Source organism: Maylandia zebra, linkage group LG23 (genome assembly GCF_041146795.1).
Source record: "Maylandia zebra isolate NMK-2024a linkage group LG23, Mzebra_GT3a, whole genome shotgun sequence".
In the NCBI taxonomy this organism is placed as follows: domain Eukaryota; kingdom Metazoa; phylum Chordata; class Actinopteri; order Cichliformes; family Cichlidae; genus Maylandia; species Maylandia zebra.
The window spans coordinates 9,451,953-9,470,885 of NC_135188.1; the positions used below are offsets into that span (position 1 = coordinate 9,451,953).

The following is an 18,933-nucleotide window of genomic DNA, read 5'->3' on the forward strand; positions in this document are numbered from 1 at the left end:
CTTAGAACACTGCCTCGTGTTATATTATTCCACAGGGATCACGACTTCAAATAAATCTTGCTAGCTGACGGGAAGTGTTAGTTGTCCGTTGAAACAGGTTGTAGCTGAAAATAGCCTCGTGTCCTCACCAGTGGCACAGTCATCCAATAACCTGTGAAAAATAGAATGATTCTCTTTCCACAACCACATTTCTAATCTAAAGATGGTTTTAGGAAAAAATAAAGACACATTAAATTTAAAAAAATAATGTAAAATGTTGGGGGCTGTGAGTTACTTGTTGTACACCGATTTGTTTAAAACCTAAATGTACTACGTCTCACAAAACATCCATGTACTGCACTGAAGAGAAACTAACTTAAATGAAGCCAGGGCCAGGCTGTACTTTCATATAATACCAATCTGTACCAGGAGATGGTGCAGTGAGTCAGTCATTCTTATTAACAACTGTAACCTGGCAAAAGGCAAAGGCCTACCTGCACAACATAATTACAAAAACTGCCTTCAGGAATATTTTGAAAGCTTTTTACAGCAGTTTGAATTAATTAAAACTACTAACAAAATATAAAGAAACAAAAGCTATGATGTTACATCCAAGATGAGTATTTTGTAGCAGAGATAACAACTGAAGTTAAAATGAGGTCATGTAACATTTTATAACCATAATTAGCCAACTTAGTTTGTGGAAAGCATGAATTAAAAGTTGTCTTTTGGGGTAGCAATAGATAATTTCTAACAAAGAATCTAATCTATGTTGGTTGGGTGGAACCTTTTGCTAAAATGCTGCCACCTTGTGGTCAAAGATGTCACCAAATTTCGAAGAAGTCGTTTTTACCAGATTTCAAAAAATTATGTGTTAATTTGTTTGTTTAAAACAACCTAACTCAACCTTTAAAATAAAAAAATAAATTGTAAGGCAGTTAAATCACAAGCCTTGATGTCTGCTGTCTAAACCCTTCTTTGTGGGAAGAAATAGAATAACTCTTCAACTTCTTTAAAAAAGGTTTTTATTTCATATAAAGTTCTGCAGTATTTAAATTTAGAAACAAAAATGATTTACTGTTAGCGTCGATATGACAAGTTATATCATCAGTACAACTCTGACCTGCTCCACTCGTCACACCAACCACAGTCTTGCTACAGTTCCTTGGCAACATATACAACAGTCTCACTCACAAAAATGTTTAACTTTGCTTAATTTAATCCAAGCAGTACGAAACATGGAAAATGCCTTAGATATTATTTAACTTCTTATTTGGTGACAACAATCACAAGAAAAAGAGGCTGAACTGGTTTTGAATAAAATCCTCACCAGTTCTGAAGCTGTGGTTGAGGATGGGACAGAAAGAGAGCACCTGAGAGGACCAGATCTTCACCCACCAAAGAGTCCAACTGAACCAACAACAATGTTAAACACAACAAAGTCTATGCTTTTAATCGTGACAACCCATGTGCGTCTTTCACTCACAGATGTGGACGAAACATTTACTTGATTTTGCAGTAAACTTTGGTTAACAACAACACATGTCTTTTTCCATAATGCACTTTTGAAAGAACACTGGTTAGAAAAGAGTGTCAGGTGCTGATAGTCAAAGTATGAAGTACAGTCTTGAGTGTATTAGTTATACATCATGCAAGTGTGCCTGAAACACTGTTAGATGTGAGGCTGGGACACTTCATGCATAGATCCTTCTGCCGATCGTGTGTGTCACAGGAAGACATCAGATTGCTAGCAGATTGTCAAAGCTGCCAGCAGCTCCATTGCACGAAACATTACTCATCGTTATCTAAAAGAAAGACAACAAAGAAAATCACGACAATTCAACAAAGCAGTTGGACCATTACTCCTAAAAGTAAACAACAGAGGAGGCGAGAGACAATGACAGCATTGTTATAATGAACAACAGAACCAAACATTTAACCTCACCAGGTCACTGGCAGCCATCTGCCAATCTGTACTGGTCTCATATTTGGATCTGTTGCAGCTCATCAGTTTATCTACTGTCTAAAACAAGCTTATCAAGCTTCTCTCTTTTTAAACTGTTTTTAATATGCTGCCCCTCCCAAAGTTTTAAACGCAGTATGAGATGACAATAGTAAGAATATTTGCCCTTTTTGGCAAGAAGAAGAGCCAAAGGGAGGGGGGAAAAAAAGAAGAACTTGAGATTTTGGCACAATTAATAGACTATGCTGCCTTACAACAGTTTGCTCTCTTATTGCTGCTTCAAAAATATATAATTATATCCACCACTGCGTGGATGTAAGCCATAAGATAACAGATCTTGAGACGAGCCCTCAGGGGAGATATCTGACATTTGCATCATCCATCTCTACTTCAGAAGACAGTAAAAATAGAAAACGAACAAACTATCAAACAAAGATGTTCAATTAGAAAATATATCTGAAGCCTGCTCCCATCCTGAGGGATTAACTGCTTTCTATTTCTGCTGTGGCCCCCCAAGTCCGACGACACGCTGAGCACAGAGCACGACAAAGAAAACAGAGTTAAGGGTGTCTTTCACATCTGCTCAGTCTCTTCACGACTTGGTGAAGAGACTGAGCAACAACGTGAGAAAAGAGGACAGAATTTTGACACGGTGCTGATGCTGTCGCTGACGAGAACAATGAAAAGAAACCTGCTCGGATGTTTGTGGCTCAGAAGGAAAATGGTGTGAAAATTAAAAATTATATAAAAGAAAAAATAAATAAATAAAATGAACCAGGTCCAAGTGAAAAACTAATTTGAACTCTTTTATTGTGTGTCATGTAATAACATTAAAGAATATCATTTTAAATGTTATTTATTTAAATCAGAGACACTGAAAATGATAATATGATAAAACTGTCACTCACCTTCTTGATAAGCGCCATCTGCCATCACTAGATGAAGGATGTTGGGATACAGATGCTGGTGCTCAGTTCCTAGAATGCTTAGGACCAAACTGGAGCCCAGGTCAATATTCTCGTCCTCATCTTCATGTATGGCCTTGAGCATCAAAAACAACAACAAGTCTCTTCTATCAGTCGTTTGATGTAACGCTTAAAAGGACAGCACAGATGTATATGTTTTACATATGACTGCATTATTTTGGAGAATCAGTTAATGCAGAGAGAGACTGAACCACCACCCTTGACTGCAGTCCAATCCACCAATAAGACACCAATGGTTCCTCCAGTGGATGCTGGGCCCATGCAGATCACTTGGGCTGAACCTTATCCCATAGAGTCTGAGATTCCCCTTGGCTGGCTCCAGGGTGGGGCCTCAAAGCCCCTGATTTAGATGAGGTTTCTTGAATAGAGTCGTTTTTGAATATTACTTATTGTGGCCATACATTTTTCCAATTTTTCCTTTGGAGACACTACCAGCTATGTTCTATAGTCATATTATTGGGGCAAATTTCTCCCAACAACAAAGCTCCTTGGATCACTCAGGCACGCAAAATGTGAATGTGACAATTCATGGAGGGAGACTATGTCTGGTCTTTCACTTGGATGCAGGAAAAGTAGAGCCGAAATGAGTCTGCTGCAAAGGTTTGAGCATCTCGCTCCTCTTAGGTGAGGTGTTTTTCACACCGGGAGACCTTGGGCAGACCAGGACATGCTAGAGAATATGTAATATACGCACCTCCCCCAACTCCCCACAAAAGTAGCTGCTTAGTCGGCTGTCCACACTGGAGAAGATGCACTTTGTCATGAACATAATCTTCAAATCTTGCTCTAAGCGGTTTCACTCACAAGCTATTTTCCTTCTAAAGAACTACACATGCCAGCAGCATCACTATGCAAAAGATACAAACCTTAATGACATCCCCTATAAGCTGAGCTGCAGTATTAAAGCAGACATCTCTACAGCTGAAATGTCCAAAACTGGGCACCTCATGCTAAAAACACTCCAGATATAGCACAGCGGTCCAGAGGGAAAAAAAAAAAAAAAATGTAAATTTGATTTTGACTTGTATTGTCACTTTAACTGTGAAGTTATACGAACAAACTCCAGATTTCAAAGAGAAATAATGAATATTTCATACCTTAATCTTATTGTAGGCCTCAATGAACTTCTCAAAACCCATCTGCTGCTCCAGGTTGAACCGAAGCTCTTCCAGACGGCTGAAGATGCTGTCATGATGCTCCATCTCTCCGCCCTGCTCTTCTCCGCTGCCATCTGTTGTGGAGCAGAACCAATCACTTCACATAAAAATCTCAAACTTTTGGTCTCGAAAACTATGAAGGTGCTGAAGGAATATAAATATAATCTTTAATTAATATTCTAAGGTCTTAAGCAGTTTCAAACATAAAACAAGCTAAATGTAAAAACTAGAGTTAGGTAATGTTTTAAAGCAACCTGAGTAAAATAGACCGAAACGTCTGAGTCTCTGTGATGTTCTGTCCTTACCCGAATGCCATTCTTCATTGAGCTGCCTGTTATTACTGTGGTTCTCCTCTCCCACACCATTGGTAAGCAATTCCCCTGCCTCCTCATCAGCAGGACTTCCATTTGAGCATTCCTCCTCCTCTTCCTCTTCTTCCTCCTCATCGCCTTCATCATCTTCCTCTTCTTCATCCTCCTCTTCATCATCGTCTACCGCCATCTGATTGTTGTCCTGATCGATTTCAGCTGCGATCCTGTTGAAAAGCTCCTGGTCTCTGCTCTCAGGGGGGTTTCCATTAAAGTCGCCAGCTCCAACCTCCTCTTGCAGCAGTCTCTCCATGGATGCCCTGATGTCACGCAGATCTTCATCTTCATAAGCACTAAGAAACAGAACAAGGTTTCTTAGAAAACAATAGTTTTCTCTCTAATATTGTAGGGTCATTACCTTAAATATAAAGCTGCTTGCAATAGTTGTCATTGTAACAACTACCTGTCTTTATATAGTTTACAGATGCAGGTTGTTGTTATTTCTGATTACGCCTATGGAAAAATTAGAACCTAACTTTGTCTTAAAAATACTACTCATAATCATGAACAGCTGGGCCAGAAAATGTCTTAGGATGTTTTTAGATTTCGTGCTTTTCTTACTCCTCTGTCTCAGACTGGTCATCATCTTTTCCTGCCTCATCCAGGTCCTCAATTTCCAGGTTGTTGTCTGGAGCAACGTTAGCCTCGCCAGTCACTGTAACGTCCTGCTGAGAGCTGAAGAGTCGACTCAGGTCTGGTAGAGAGCATGTCCGCAGCATCTGCGGGCACAAACCAAACACAGTGACAGAATATTCTGAGTGTTTGACTAACACAACTGCAAGTGGAATTCATATGACACAATAAACAACGGCTTAATATGCAAAGAAGGGGCCAGAATAGGACATGACTCTGTGACAAGATCCTATTCTACGTAGCCATTTTTATATGCATATTAAAAATGTTGAGCTCTGCAGATCTCATTGTCCCTGATGAAGGTCGTGAAAGATAATGGTTGATGGATGCTCGTCCTGTAATATAAGACTCAGCGGAGGTTCAGACTGGGAGATTAATGGATTCATTTCAGCCTTCTCATTAATAAAGAAGACTGAAATCCTACCCAAAATACTGCACAAGCCTCTACATCACACCAGGGAGAAGAGATAAATGTCCTGAAACACCTGATCACTCTTACAGCTAACAATGTCCTGGGTTTAATACTTAAGATAATTAACTTTGGAGCTTCCCTTTATTATGTAACACAATGTCCGTGCACACACACAAAAAAGTGTTATATTCTGCTAGTAATCACCTTGGGGTTGTTGGCATCAAACATGCCTGTAGAAAGACCAATGAGGAGTGCATTCTGGTGTTTGGAGCGTAGAGGTGAGACAGAGCGTGAGCGAGAGGCCAGAGAGGAGGATGATTCATCCATGGAGGACTGGGCTGAGAGGATAGCGAGGGCGGCAGTGCGTCGGTGGGCCGGGGAACACAGTTTCATAAATAGGGGCTCCTCATGCTGAGCTAAACCAGTAGAGAGGAAAAATGGGGGCAGGTTTAATTAAGATAATACTTACCCTGAAAAAAGTAATCTTGGCTCACTACACATTGATCTCACCTGATGGCTCAGGAGCTTTGTCTGCACTCTGCTCAGCCTCTTTGTTGCCTGTTGGTCTTATATCGCCCTCTGCTGGCCTGTAGAAGAAATCCAGCTTAGCGTCACAGACATGCATGTTGCCTTTGTGCATTTATTTATTTAAAGAAGTTTTAAATCATAATAACAAAAAGCTCAATTTTCATTTTGGTATGAAAAATGCAAATTTTGGATTTCATTTAACACTCACATTTGCTGTTGGCCTTCCTGCTCCCAAGCCTGCTGCACACTGTTTGGAGGATGTGAGGCCTGTTTAGGGGTTTCCTCTAAAAACACCGACTCCAAGTCTGCTGGATCTAAAGGAATTTAAGCATCACTGGACTTAGCTGGGGAAAAACAACAAAATTTTTTTTTTAAAATAAACAGCAAAAGACTGGATCAATATCAGGTACTAACCCTGAGTCTCAGTAATGCTGGTTGGCAGTGTTGGGCTCTCTATTGCAGCAGCCATGGAGATTTCTTGATGTGAGGCCACATCTGTAGCTGTAGGACTCTCAGCCACTACAGGGGGTAACACTTCTTTAGGCATCTTCACAATGCCAGCTTCTGCTGTCATCTGGTTTAATTTAACTGAAAGAAACCAAGAGACAATAATAATAGTACATGACAAGCGCATATTATTTAAAGCAGGACCAAATAAGAAAAATGTAAACATTAAAGGATTCTTCATCTCTCCATGTGTTGAAGTAAATCCAGACATGCTCTTGCAGTACTTTTCTACCTTAACTCACTATTTATGTAGTTTCTCATAAATAAATAAATAAATAAATAAATAAATCTGCAACTTTGGGACAAATACAGGGAAATATTCTCTAAATTTCACATCAAAACTATTCCTGCAGTACCAAGCAAAGTTTTTGGCCTAATTTAGTCAAATTGTTAGAAATATTAAAAAAACAAAAAATGCCTTTTAATAGTGAAACATGACCTGTTGCTGTTCCTGTGACCACATTAACTCAGAGTCAGGAAAGAAAAAAAATCCCAAAGACAAGACATGAGCCCAGAAGCTAACTGAATTTGTTTCATGTTGACACACATAAAAAAAAAAAATCATCATGAGGTGAGAAACTGTAAGTAAGACTAACCAGGACTAGAAGACTCGTCCTCACATATGGTGAGAGTCTCCAGTGGCTGAGTGAGTGGCTGAAGTTCTGCCTCCTTAAGTACCTTCAGCACCTGAGAGTCTGGACTTGCTCCCCACATCTTCCTGGGAGCATCTTCCTGTAGCACAGCCATCTGTATAACTTCGCCCGCTGTTTGCTCTGAGACAAAAAAACAAAAACAAAACAACAAACAAACAAACAAACAAACAAACAAACCAAAAACAGAAATAGAAAGAGACAGAGAGAGAGGTAATACTCAGAGAGCAGTTATATGCAAAGCTGTGCGCTTGTTCTGACTCAGCGGGAAAGGACTTACCAATGGTCATGAGGGATGTATCCTCTAGAGTTTGCTGAGCTGCAGAGAGGACAAGTGGAACTCCTGCCTCCCACTTCTTCCTGTCACCACCAGAGGACGGCCTACCATCTGGAGATGCTGAAGTGGCTAATGAGATAACAGAAGGGGAAATTTGGCAAACCTGCCCTTTAGTAGAGAAACCAACAGATCCTGAATAGAAATCAACTGAAGAATTATAATGTCAAAACAAATATATTTCAATTGATCTGTTTCGATACAAGGCACTTCTTTGCAGAAATAAACTATATGAAAAACACAACATGATGATAATGGGAAATGTAGCAAGGAGCATAATCTCAAACAAACAAAAGATGAGATTAAAGCAAATCAAAGGTTAGGAGGTTACAGGTGTGATTTTATTGGTAGGCCCCTCAAACAGTAAAGTTTAGCAATGACTTAAACGGAGCAGCAGTTTTAGCTGACATCAAGTGTTCAAGACATTTGCTCTAGAACTGAGGAGCTGAAACACTGAAAGCTGCATTTGTTATTTTGTTGTGATTCCAGTAATAGAGAGTAAACCTGGTCCTAATTGCCTTAAAAGTCTGGATGTTTCATGAAGTATGAATAAATGTGAAATCTAAGTAGGTCCATTTGGTGCTTTGTAAAGCAGTACAAGGATTTTAAAGTAATCCAATTTTTTTAGTGTTAGCATGTTGCATGAGCTGCAGCTGTCTCATTGAATTTTTGACTTATGAAGTCATTGTTATAGTAATCTAACCTGCTTTAGACAGAAATCCTTTACTTTGATTTTAAATGTGGTTGTAGGCCAACTGTAACTTGCGTAATGCTTCTGTCAAAATTTAGGTCAGAGTCTGTTTATGCCACGATTTCTAGCTTGACATCATGGTTTCAGACAGGTGTTAACTTTTATTCATACAGGCTAAAAAGGCCAATTTCATTTGTTTTATTTGGTTAAAATTTAAAAGATGAAATGATAAACACACTCACTAAATAGCAAAGACGACAGATGGTGGTCAGATGTCCACCATATTTTCAACTATGTGCATTTACTGCTTTTTTTTTTTAAGAAGACTGAGCCTTTAATGAAGCTTTAGAGTTTGTATATGTGTATTAAACGTTTGTGGGTAAAGAGTTTTATAAACTTTCTTTTTGGGAGGAAAACAAACCTTTTTTGGCTGTCAATCACATTTGACTGGTGATTCTATACATGCAGTTTTTAAGCTTTGGCTCAGTTACCCTATGTCCAAATCGGGGCTTTCAAAAAACTGCCCAGTCGTTTTATGAAGTTCGCTGCAAGTTGTGAGACTTCTCTCTGTTTGTCAGGGCATGGCACACCACAAAAAAAAACAAAACAAAACAAAACAAAACATAACATACTGTAATCCTCTTAATCCATCTCTAGTTAGACTCAACTCACTGTTTGCTGTGGCACACGTTTCCTCTAAAGTTTGCTGAGCCACGGGAAGTACAGGTAGCTCTGCTGCTTCCCACTTCTTCCGGTCTTCATTGGAAGAGGGGCGCTTGTCTGTATCAGACTGGTTTTGGGTTGGAGCAGGACTTGATTCTGCTGGGGCCGAAGGAGACTCCTCCACCTCCTCCACTGGGCTTTGAGCTTTAAGGTTCTGGTTAAGTCTGCGCAGAATCTGCTTCTTCTCACTCTGTTACACAGAAGTGATTGCATAACAGTATTTTTTTTTTTTCATTAGAATGAATGGCGTTGTTATTTGATTTCATAAATTTTAACAGCTAATCACCTCACCTGGATCATGGTTGCAGACTCTGGTTCAGGCAAGCTCTCCTTTAGTGGCGTCATCTGTAAAAAAAGCCAAATTCATGTAGCTAATAAATAAATAAATAAATAAATAAATATCCCAAAGTACTGTGAGAGATAGTGTTATACATCAATTATATACTGACTGCTCCAACGTTCTTTAGGGCAGCAGTCATGGATATAGCTGGGGTGGAGGGTTTGGGTGTAGGCAGGGCTGGAGTTTTGGCAGCTGTTTCTGGCTGAGAGGGGCCTGGCTGTGGAAGAGGACTATCAGAGGTAGACGATACTGCTTCTGAGGCCACTATATTTGCTCCCGCCATGCCACCTTTGACCCCTCGTGCTGCAAGCTTCCATAACAGTCAATATGCAAAGTTAGCTTATACTTTAACTAATGCACCAGTAAGGTCACACTAAGACAAGACCGGGATGAACCAAAAACAAATGCTTACATGGTCCTCCCATGCCCTTTTTTCTCTCTCATATGCTTCTCTCCTCTTCTTCTCTAGCTGCTCTTTCAGAAGAGCTGCACGGGCATTAGCTTGTGCCTGCAAAACAGAACAAAACAATGACACGCTTTGATAAATGTTACACATTATTTCTGTCTATTATTATTTTTTATTATATTAACCTCTCTTCTCCCTTTTTTCTCCAGTTTCAATTGGCTGGGAAGGCTAAACTGCATGCACACTAATCGAGAGGGTCATCTCTCCTCCACCAGTACAGACCTTTGTCTTTTGCAGTTTTGTTTATTATAAGTTGACTTGGGAATTACAGATGGTCCCGTTTTCATATTTTGCTTGAAGTAGTTTTGTTTCTAAACATTAGTCCAGGAGAAAACATTGATACCGGTGACCCACTGGGTGGTTGTTTCGAGGTTTAGGCTTAGTCACCATTTTTGCTTAATAAAGCATGTTTTGATCTGTGGAAGTTTTGTGAAATCTCACGTGTTTGGTTACTCTGAGCCGTGGATTTTAGGGGCTGTAGCAATGATCAAAATATGATTACTAAAAATAGGGCTGTACAAAATCCAATGTCTTCTCTGATGACAGTGTTTTTTTTATATTTTCTGGTGCCGTTTCAGGACAAAATGACAGCCATGACTTTTTAAGCCTCTTTACAGCAACAAGTTACAGGCAAAGCAGAAAAGGAAGAGGATTACATCATCTTCCTCTTGCTGTCATTTTAATCATTGTTGACGTCTCTGCAAATAAAGTTATCAAATAAACATCGGATATTGGAAAATGCAATTGTTTTTTGCTTCTTCTAGACTCACTTTTAAAGCCTCTATCTTCTTTCTCCTGAGCTCGGCCTCCTCACTGGACTCCTGGCTATCAGAACCATCGCTATCATACTGAAATACACAGGAAGCAACATCAACACCCAGGAGACAAAAATGTCAGCAAAAATTGAAAACCACCTTCATTATTGGCACCCTGTGAAGAGGTGGAATAATGTACCTTCTCTCCTCTGAGTCGAGCTTTGATCTGCTGGCGCTCATTGAAGTTCTGCAAGCGGATCTGTCTGAGCCTTGCCAAGTACTCCTGACAACAAATACAGAAATGTTACATACTGAATGAACACACACAAAGCAGAGAGTACAGTACTGATATTAGCAGACATACAAAAAACAAAACATGCTTTGTTGGGACTTGTACATAAAAAAAATGTTATACACAAAGGCATCAGCTATTTAGATAAAATAACAAAAAACAAAACAAAAGACAACACAAATTTACAATCAGCAATGAAGATGTATTCAATTCAGAGCAAAACATTTATGACCAAACTCAAAACTCGGGTGGTTATTTGAAATGAGACAGCAGCCATAACTGGGATAATGGAACACCACACATTGCACAAGGAGTGGCAATGAGTTTGAGCTGCTGGGTTGAACTGTGGGCGGGTCAAAGGGAGCTTTGTGCAGACGTGTGAAACGTGCCAAGCCAGACGTGCTGTGAGTAAGGTGAAGTGTGAGGCTGGGCGTTCAGGCCTTTGCCTCCTACCTCCTCCTCTTTGTTGGGTTTAGACCTCCTGCACCGAACACCACCAGCCCGGCCTCCATAGATTGCTGCCAGGTTTTGCCGAGTACCCTGTTTACCATTTAATTTAACCACACTTTAGGACACGGGCCCTAACAGCTAGCTGCCACAAGATTATGTGTAAGACAAAAATAATAGAAAAGGATAAAAACATTCGCAGGCAGTCGTTTGATTCTCAGTGTGATTTGCAGTCACAGGTCTATAATTGATTCAATCTTGAGACCAGAAATAGATCTTAATTAAGCTGTTAGATTGAAAACGTTTCTTACTAAATATCAATATCAGTTTTTATTTCTGTTCATATAAATTTCACCAGTATAGTAACAGGTTATCATGCAGTATTTTCATGATGAGGGCTATATACTTATTAGTAGTTATAATATGTACCAGCTGTCCTTCAGCACGGGCTTTGTTGAGCATAGCTTCCCTCCTCCGCTGCAAAAACTCCTCAACTTGAAAGGCTCGCCCAACTGCCATTTGACCGCGCTGCCTGTGAAAAGAACACAGTAATAAATATTCGTACTCAACTTTTACACCGTTGAGAACAACAACACAGCTATGTGACTGGCTGACCTGCTAATATGGGCTTGTTTGGAAACATGCTGCAGCCTGTGGAGTTCTCTCTTGATTACGTCAGGGTCTAGTCGTCGAGCAGGGCCGTTAGGAAGCACTGTGCCTGCAGCAGCTGGTACACTAGTCAGTACATAAATAGGCAATGTCATTACAAATACTACTTAACACACATAAACAGCCAAAAATAAATAAATAAAATAACCTTACCGAATGGGACTGCAAGGTCCAGCTGAGGAGCTCTCCCTGCTGACATCTTTAGGCGTCGGTCTAGCCATTTGGTCGAGGATTGCATGGTAGTGTTCATAAGAGCTTTTACCAGGGAGAGGAGCTAGAGTAGAACCCTGAACAGCAGCAACATGTGCACCTCTCTTTCCACCTCCTACAAAACACTGAGTATGGAGAACAAAACAATGTCGCAACCCTCGCTGAGGGCATCCTGACATAACTCTTTATATGACAAAAACAAAAAAATATATACATTACCTTTCTCTCTGGGCTGCTACCTCCACTAGAACTCAAGACATGCTTCCAGCCTTGTTCTCTCGCTTGGTTTATTCGATTGATCTGTAAGAGATCAAAGGTTCAGATTTAGGTTTAGCTGTACAGAGTGTGTGAACTACAAATGCACTGTGGAGCTCAGATCAATCACCTAGCAGAAGATAAAGAAAATATCCAGACTAAATCCCCCCTCTACTGCTGCCACTGACCTGCAGGCTGTGCTTTGACAACTCATGTGTTAGTTTATCATTTCCTTCATATAAAAATGTTGCCAACATTTAGGAAGCTTAAAACTATAGTACACAAAAAGTTAGGGTCATGGTGGCCATAGCCATAAATTTCTATACATTCAGTGTTCTCAAACTGTGTTCTAGGCCATGGGACGAATATAGAGTGAAACTGAAATGAATTAATACTTTTTGTAAGAATTTTACTTGATTAAAATTTATATTTAATACTTTTTTTTTTAAACTTTGTCCTAAAAAGGATCCCCTTTCCTTCACTAATGAAATAAAAAATAAATAAAAACCACACACCCAAGCTCAGTTAATCACCCACCTTTTCCTTTTCATACCTCTTCATCTGCTCCGCTTTCAACATGAACATCTGAAAGAAAGAAAGACTTTAGTTCGAAAGGTATAAAAACTTTTTGCATGGAGATGTAGAAACTAAACAGTATGCTCACCTGCTCTCTCTGTTTCCTTTCTTTCTCGATCATCTCCATCCTCTTCTTTCTGATGCCATCCTATAGAATGAGACAAAACCATTCAAACCCCAAAATAGACATCTTAAAGAAACCCGCCTCAAGGGAAAGAGCCAGCAGGACTGCTCTGTCAGAGGTCAGGTGGGCGAGGAGGAAAAGTTTGGTTAAAAGAGAAAGCTATATCAGGCAGAGCACTCCAAATGGGCCGGGAGCGGACAACAGGTGAAGATGGGGAGCAAGCGCAATGAGAGGGAGCAAAATTGAAAATGCTAATAAGAAAGGAACTTCACGTGTCAGTGAATGGCGAGAAAAAAAAAAAAAAAAAAAGGGAGCCTATTAGAGAATACAATATGGCGCTCTCAGTGTACCTCGTGTTTTTTCCTCTCTTCTTCCACTTGACTCACTCTTCTCTGGGGGGTTGCTGGGAGAAGGGCCTGAGCAACATATGACACTGGGCTTCAGAGGTAGCCAACATAACATGATGTACCAATACACACTTACTCACACATACACACAAATGGAAGAAGCATTGACAACAAATACAGCATCTGGCATACGAAGGCAAACCCCCCCCCCCAAAAAAACCCCAAAAAACCCAAAACAAAACAAACGTCATGACTAAAGATCGGTCATACCAGCTTGTCATCAACAATAACAGCCTACTAACCGGTTTGTGTTTTCCAGCTGGTTTCTTGTCTGCAGGCTTTCTGGCTCCATCTGGGACCTTCCTCACAGTTAAAGGCACCCCGTATTTGGCGGCTGGTTTTGTAATCTTCTGGGCTGAGGCTGATATTATGAGATATCCAGAAGTAATTTAGAAGAAAAACTCAAAAACTAACAAAATTTGTATTTTAGCTGATTAGTTCTAGAACCTACAAACAAGCTGTAGAAGACAGACCCCTTGTAGTCTTCTTCATGACGAGTTTGCTCACCTGATGGCACCTGTGCCACACCTGATTTAGGCTGCTTGTGAAGAAAAGTATGGCGAAATTCCTGAGCAATGATCTGAAATGAGTAAGAAATTTAATGAGCAAGCTACTTTTTGCAAAAAACAAAAAAACCCCCCAAAGAATTAACAATCAGCTGCAGAGTCTACCTGTGGTGTGAGAAACTTCTCAATCCTGCAGGAGAGGAAAGGTTTGTCCAGTATGCTGTTGACTGAGGGTCGCTCTCGAGGGTCGCGTTTAAACAGCTGTGCAAGGAGGGATCGCAGTTCTTGGGAGTAGTGACAAGACACAGGAGGGTACGACCCGCGAATTATCTTAAGAACCAAGTTCTTCATGTTGCCAGCCTCAAACTGAGAATAAACAAATGCAAAGGCTCACACAGCTGTAACCACTGCATAGAAATTACTGAAGACAATTGAACTACATAGGGATTCTTAATGTGGGGACTGTACTGTATTACAGATTTAATTAGGAATTAATATACTGGAAATTAATTTCAGTGTATTATCTAACTACAGTTATACATATAGAATATACAGGGAAGAGATCAAAATATGTGAGAGAACAGTAAATGCTGCATAAAACACCTTAAAATACTGTATAATAATAATTAAACAGCTCACACAGAATACTTACTGCATGCTTAAGAGTGCACATTTCATACAGAACACACCCTAGGGCCCAAATATCACTGCAGCAGGAAGGAAAGGCAAGGAAAATGAGAGGCGAGAACATACAAATGGGTGGGCAGGGATAAGTTCTGGGTTAAGTTTATTATTCATTCAATAAGGCAGCGGTCCCCAACCTTTTTTGCGCCACGGACCAGTTTATGCCGGACAATAATTTTCATGGACCGGCCTTTAAGGTGTCGCGGATAAATACAACAAAATAAAACTAGTACCGGTAGCGAAAAAAAGAAAATTTATTCATAACACACGTGAAAAGACCCAGGAAAACCGAGTAAACGATAAAAATGATAACAAAAATAACGCTGAAAACCGATAAAAACCTTGAAAACTATACATTTCACGCCTGAGCCTCAACTCTCGAGGCCCGGTACCAAACGACTCATGGACCGGTACCGGTCCGAGGCCCGGGGGTTGGGGACCGCTGCAATAAGGTATCAACAGTCAAGTGTATGCCCTTTACTTTCCTTTTATAAACTGAGATGAAAACAAGACTTTATTGACAAGAAAACTCTAGATCATTTAGACTGGGCTAAATTGACTTCACTCATTGTAACTAAAGTGGGTTAAATTGCATGTACACTTAAAATAGTTAAGGAGAAAAATCAATACCAGCTTCCTGCTGTAGATGTAAGCGAGCAAGTTTACTCAATAAAAAGGCGAGGTGATATCCTTACATTACACTGTAGCCACCGCCTAATCCTGCAGATTTAAGATTCAGTGGGGAGACACCTTGTCCCATTGATTACTATTGAATTTGCTTGACAACTAGACACCAATGTACGATATTCCAGAAGTCCAAGTACCTTTTGTTATTGTATGGTTTATTTTCACAGATCTCTGGTGACAGGTAATATGGTGTTCCTATGCATGTTCTTGCCAGTTCTACAGTGCTGAAAAACAGAAAAATAGCACATTTTAATATTAAAGCTTCAATATTTCAAATAAGCACTGTCTAATGTGCAAAAATACAAACAATGACATAAATCAAAGCAAAAACAGCTGTAAAAAAGGGAAAAAATCAACATCAATAATAAATGCACCTAAGAACCTCAGAATATAATGTATAAATACATAAAACACGTAATACATTATAAGATCAGACATATTTGATTTAACCAAAAGATATTTCTGTGTAAGAACAGTTAAAAAGTGTACAAATAACAAACTTCAACAAAATAAACTATAATATTTTTTAAATATAGTAAAACAGAATGTCTTATTACCAGAAATTCAAAGTGTTCTTCAACTTTTAGTCTGGAATCTATTCTTAATGAAAAACTGCAGGGCTAATTAGACAACAGTGTGCATACCTGTTCAGCACCCTTGCAATTCCAAAGTCTCCAAGCTGAACTGTTCCATCTTTTGTCAAAAAGATGTTCTACACAAGCATTATGAGAATACATGTAAATAATCCAATACATGCAAACAAACAACTTATCACTTAAAGGGAATCTTGTGATTTATGAAACAATACCTGTGATTTTATGTCTCTGTGGAGAATTTTTCGATCGTGTACATGCTTGAGCGCTAGGCAGATCTGCACAAACCAATCTAGGATCTCAAAAAGGGAGACTACAGTAAACCATATGTATTGTGATCAGTTTAACCAAATATCTGTATACTGTTTGCACAGTGACTGCCTCGAGTAGTTGCTGGCTTACTTGCGCTTCTGAGAACAGTACCCCTTTCTGAGAGTTGATCTTTTTGAATAGGTCTCCACCCTCGCAGTAGTCCATCACAATATACAGGCAGCCACCCTCTGGGAAAAACATACAAATAAAATAAAAAAAACTTATAGTATGTAGTTATCACACAGTGCACATTTGATCATATTTTCTTCACATAAACAAGATGAGCTATTTGAATGGCATTAATACCTTCAAAAGATTCCTTATACTGGACGATGTTTGGATGACTCATGTTGGCAAGAACAGCAACTTCCTTCCGAGATTCCTGCCTCTCTTTGCTGGACATCTGTCAAAGTAATGAAGAGGAGGGTAACGAGATGAAGCGCACGCTGAAAAGAACATGCCAAGCTTGTGTAAAAAATATGCACAGAAGCTTACTCCAGATATGCCAATCTCCTTGATGACATATTGGTGTCCATGATCTTTGGATTTGACCAGGATAGCCTTTCCAAATGAACCTTCCCCAATTTTCTTCACCTTTTCGTACTTGTCCATGTTATTGGAATGACTGGCTCCACATGCTGGATCTACAAAGACATCAAGAACATGCTAATGCTATTGCTCGGTGTAACTAGGCTTTAATCGAGGGTTCCGTGACAGAAGCTTTATAAACGGCAAACATTTGGTAGTCTTAATAATGACAATTGTGCGTCGTCCTGGAAATGTAATGTTAGCTCCATTGTGGATCGCTGGCACACAGAAAGAGACGGACTGTGATGCTGAGATGCAAGACACAACACAGCTGGTAGCAAAACAGCTAGCGTTCCCGTTACTTAGAAGCTAGAAGAAGATGGGAGCTTCATAAAATATTTACCTTGTGAATGTACAAAACTCTAACTGATATAATATCACCGGCTCACTGTGTAGCCGTATACGTTTTTGTGTGCCTTACCATTAGTCTTTTCTCGCTGCCTTTCTCATACAGGTTTGGGTACTTGATACTGTCCTCGCACTCTCTATCTAACTACGGCTACATTTTTTGTACGTTTTCATTGGTCAGATGTACCAAGACCGAACATTAATTGGTGGACACGACTGTCCATCATCTTTTATTGTGGATGACGCTTACCAGTCTCCGCCCCCAATGACACCGTTGCTGTGGACATTTTCCATAGCAACCGCAAACCAACTGAGAAGCATGGAGAACGTGTAATGTTTGGCGATTAATTTAGTTAAAATGTATTTATTTTTTAGTTACTTCATCTAGTATTTTTGTATTATGTATCTAAACCACAGAGCTTCGCTAAATTTAGTAACACACTATCCTCCTAATACCTAACTCTGCCATGGAGGAGCTGCACAAGACAATAAGCAACCAGCAGAACTCCCATCCAAACGCAGTGCACATTGATGGTATGCAGTACAGTGCAGCCAGATCTGAGTTGAAAAGAGGCATCAGAGAGGCCAAGGCAGCGTACAAGAGAAGGATCGAAGACCACTTCAGCACCAAAAAGTCACGACAGGTATGGCAGGGAGTTCAGCACTTAACCAACTACAAACCTGGCAATACCACGTTGACTGAGGGTAACGCAGAGCTTGCGGCAGCTGTGGCTACAACCGTAGCTTGCCTCCACCAGTGTGTGAATGCAAGAGTGAATGAATAGTGGCATTGTAAAGCGCTTTGGGTGCCTTGAAAAGCGCTATATAAATCCAATCCATTATTATTATTATTATTATTATTTTATCGTGCTGTGTGACCTGCCATGCCAAATTAGATCCACTAAATTTTGATTATGCGCAAGCAAAGTAGTATCTGTGTGTCACGAATAACAAACAGAGTGAAAAATTAGTGTCGGTACACTCGGTGTGAAGGCTACAACAGGAAAATTATATATTTGTTTCGTGTCGTGCTGGGGGACACCGGGACCCAACCACTATCCCACCGCTGAGCTACTTGCAGCGGGCGGTGTATGGGCTCAAAATGTGGTCATAAATATTTTGTACTTGTAAAAAAGATTTGTATGTGTAAAAAAGATTTGTATGTGTAAAAAGATTTTGTGTGTGAGTAAAAAAGATTTGTGTGTGTAAAAAAGATTTGTATGTGTAAAAAGAATTTGTGTGTGCGTAAAAAAGATTTGTACGTGTAAAAAAGATTTGTGTGTGCGCAAAAAAGATTTGTATGTGTAAAAAAGATTTGCGTGTGCGTAAAAAAGATTTGTGTGTGGACTTAGAAAAAAAAAACCCTGCAAGTTACAAGTACGGATTTTTGACCCTATTTTTCTTCCCTTCATCTGATTGGTCAATGTCATGTCAATCACAAATGTAACAATCCAATCAGAGAACAGATGGGTTTGGCTGTCGAGGGGCGCTTTTTTTGAACTGCAGGTCTTTGAAGGGAGTAAATGCCCTTTTACATGCCAACCCAGCGTTTTCCTTCATCACCACGAAGGAAAACAGTCTGTGGTCGTCCGAGTTTGGTGATTTTTGTGTCACAGGTCTACGTGTTTAATACAGGGACTTCCACAGCCTTTTCAACAGCGCTGCGGACCGCGGGGTGGGGGCGGGCAGTGTTTTGGAAATGACAGTCTTCATTACAAAGCTTTCTTTGTTATGAATTAGCAT

General features: G+C 39.9%; 1 protein-coding gene across 4 annotated transcripts; it reads right to left on the minus strand.

Moving 5' to 3' along the window:
• Nucleotides 1-987: 987 nt before the first annotated feature.
• Nucleotides 988-17,407, minus strand: nek1 (NIMA-related kinase 1). 4 transcript variants are annotated; one of them, XM_076880102.1, is made up of 36 exons: nt 17,264-17,407; nt 16,750-16,898; nt 16,561-16,657; nt 16,345-16,442; nt 16,158-16,241; nt 15,994-16,061; nt 15,487-15,573; nt 14,631-14,685; nt 14,144-14,344; nt 13,980-14,052; nt 13,715-13,833; nt 13,416-13,481; nt 13,030-13,089; nt 12,903-12,950; nt 12,330-12,410; nt 12,054-12,235; nt 11,847-11,966; nt 11,661-11,763; nt 11,238-11,324; nt 10,692-10,775; nt 10,508-10,585; nt 9,684-9,779; nt 9,381-9,488; nt 9,223-9,276; nt 8,881-9,121; nt 7,464-7,589; nt 7,130-7,306; nt 6,441-6,614; nt 6,235-6,340; nt 6,009-6,085; nt 5,703-5,914; nt 5,015-5,172; nt 4,391-4,746; nt 4,026-4,159; nt 2,851-2,983; nt 988-1,784 (listed from the first exon to the last, which is right to left on the minus strand). In XM_076880102.1, the coding sequence occupies exons 2-36, from the start codon at nt 16,864-16,866 to the stop codon at nt 1,771-1,773; spliced, it is 4,074 nt and encodes a 1,357-aa protein (XP_076736217.1). In that variant the 5' UTR covers nt 16,867-16,898; nt 17,264-17,407; the 3' UTR covers nt 988-1,770. The 4 variants fall into 4 exon arrangements, with proteins under 4 accessions (XP_076736217.1, XP_024654575.2, XP_024654577.2 ...); XM_024798807.2 differs by having other exon boundaries at nt 9,381-9,581; XM_024798809.2 differs by lacking the exon at nt 11,238-11,324 and having other exon boundaries at nt 9,381-9,581.
• Nucleotides 17,408-18,933: the final 1,526 nt, after the last annotated feature.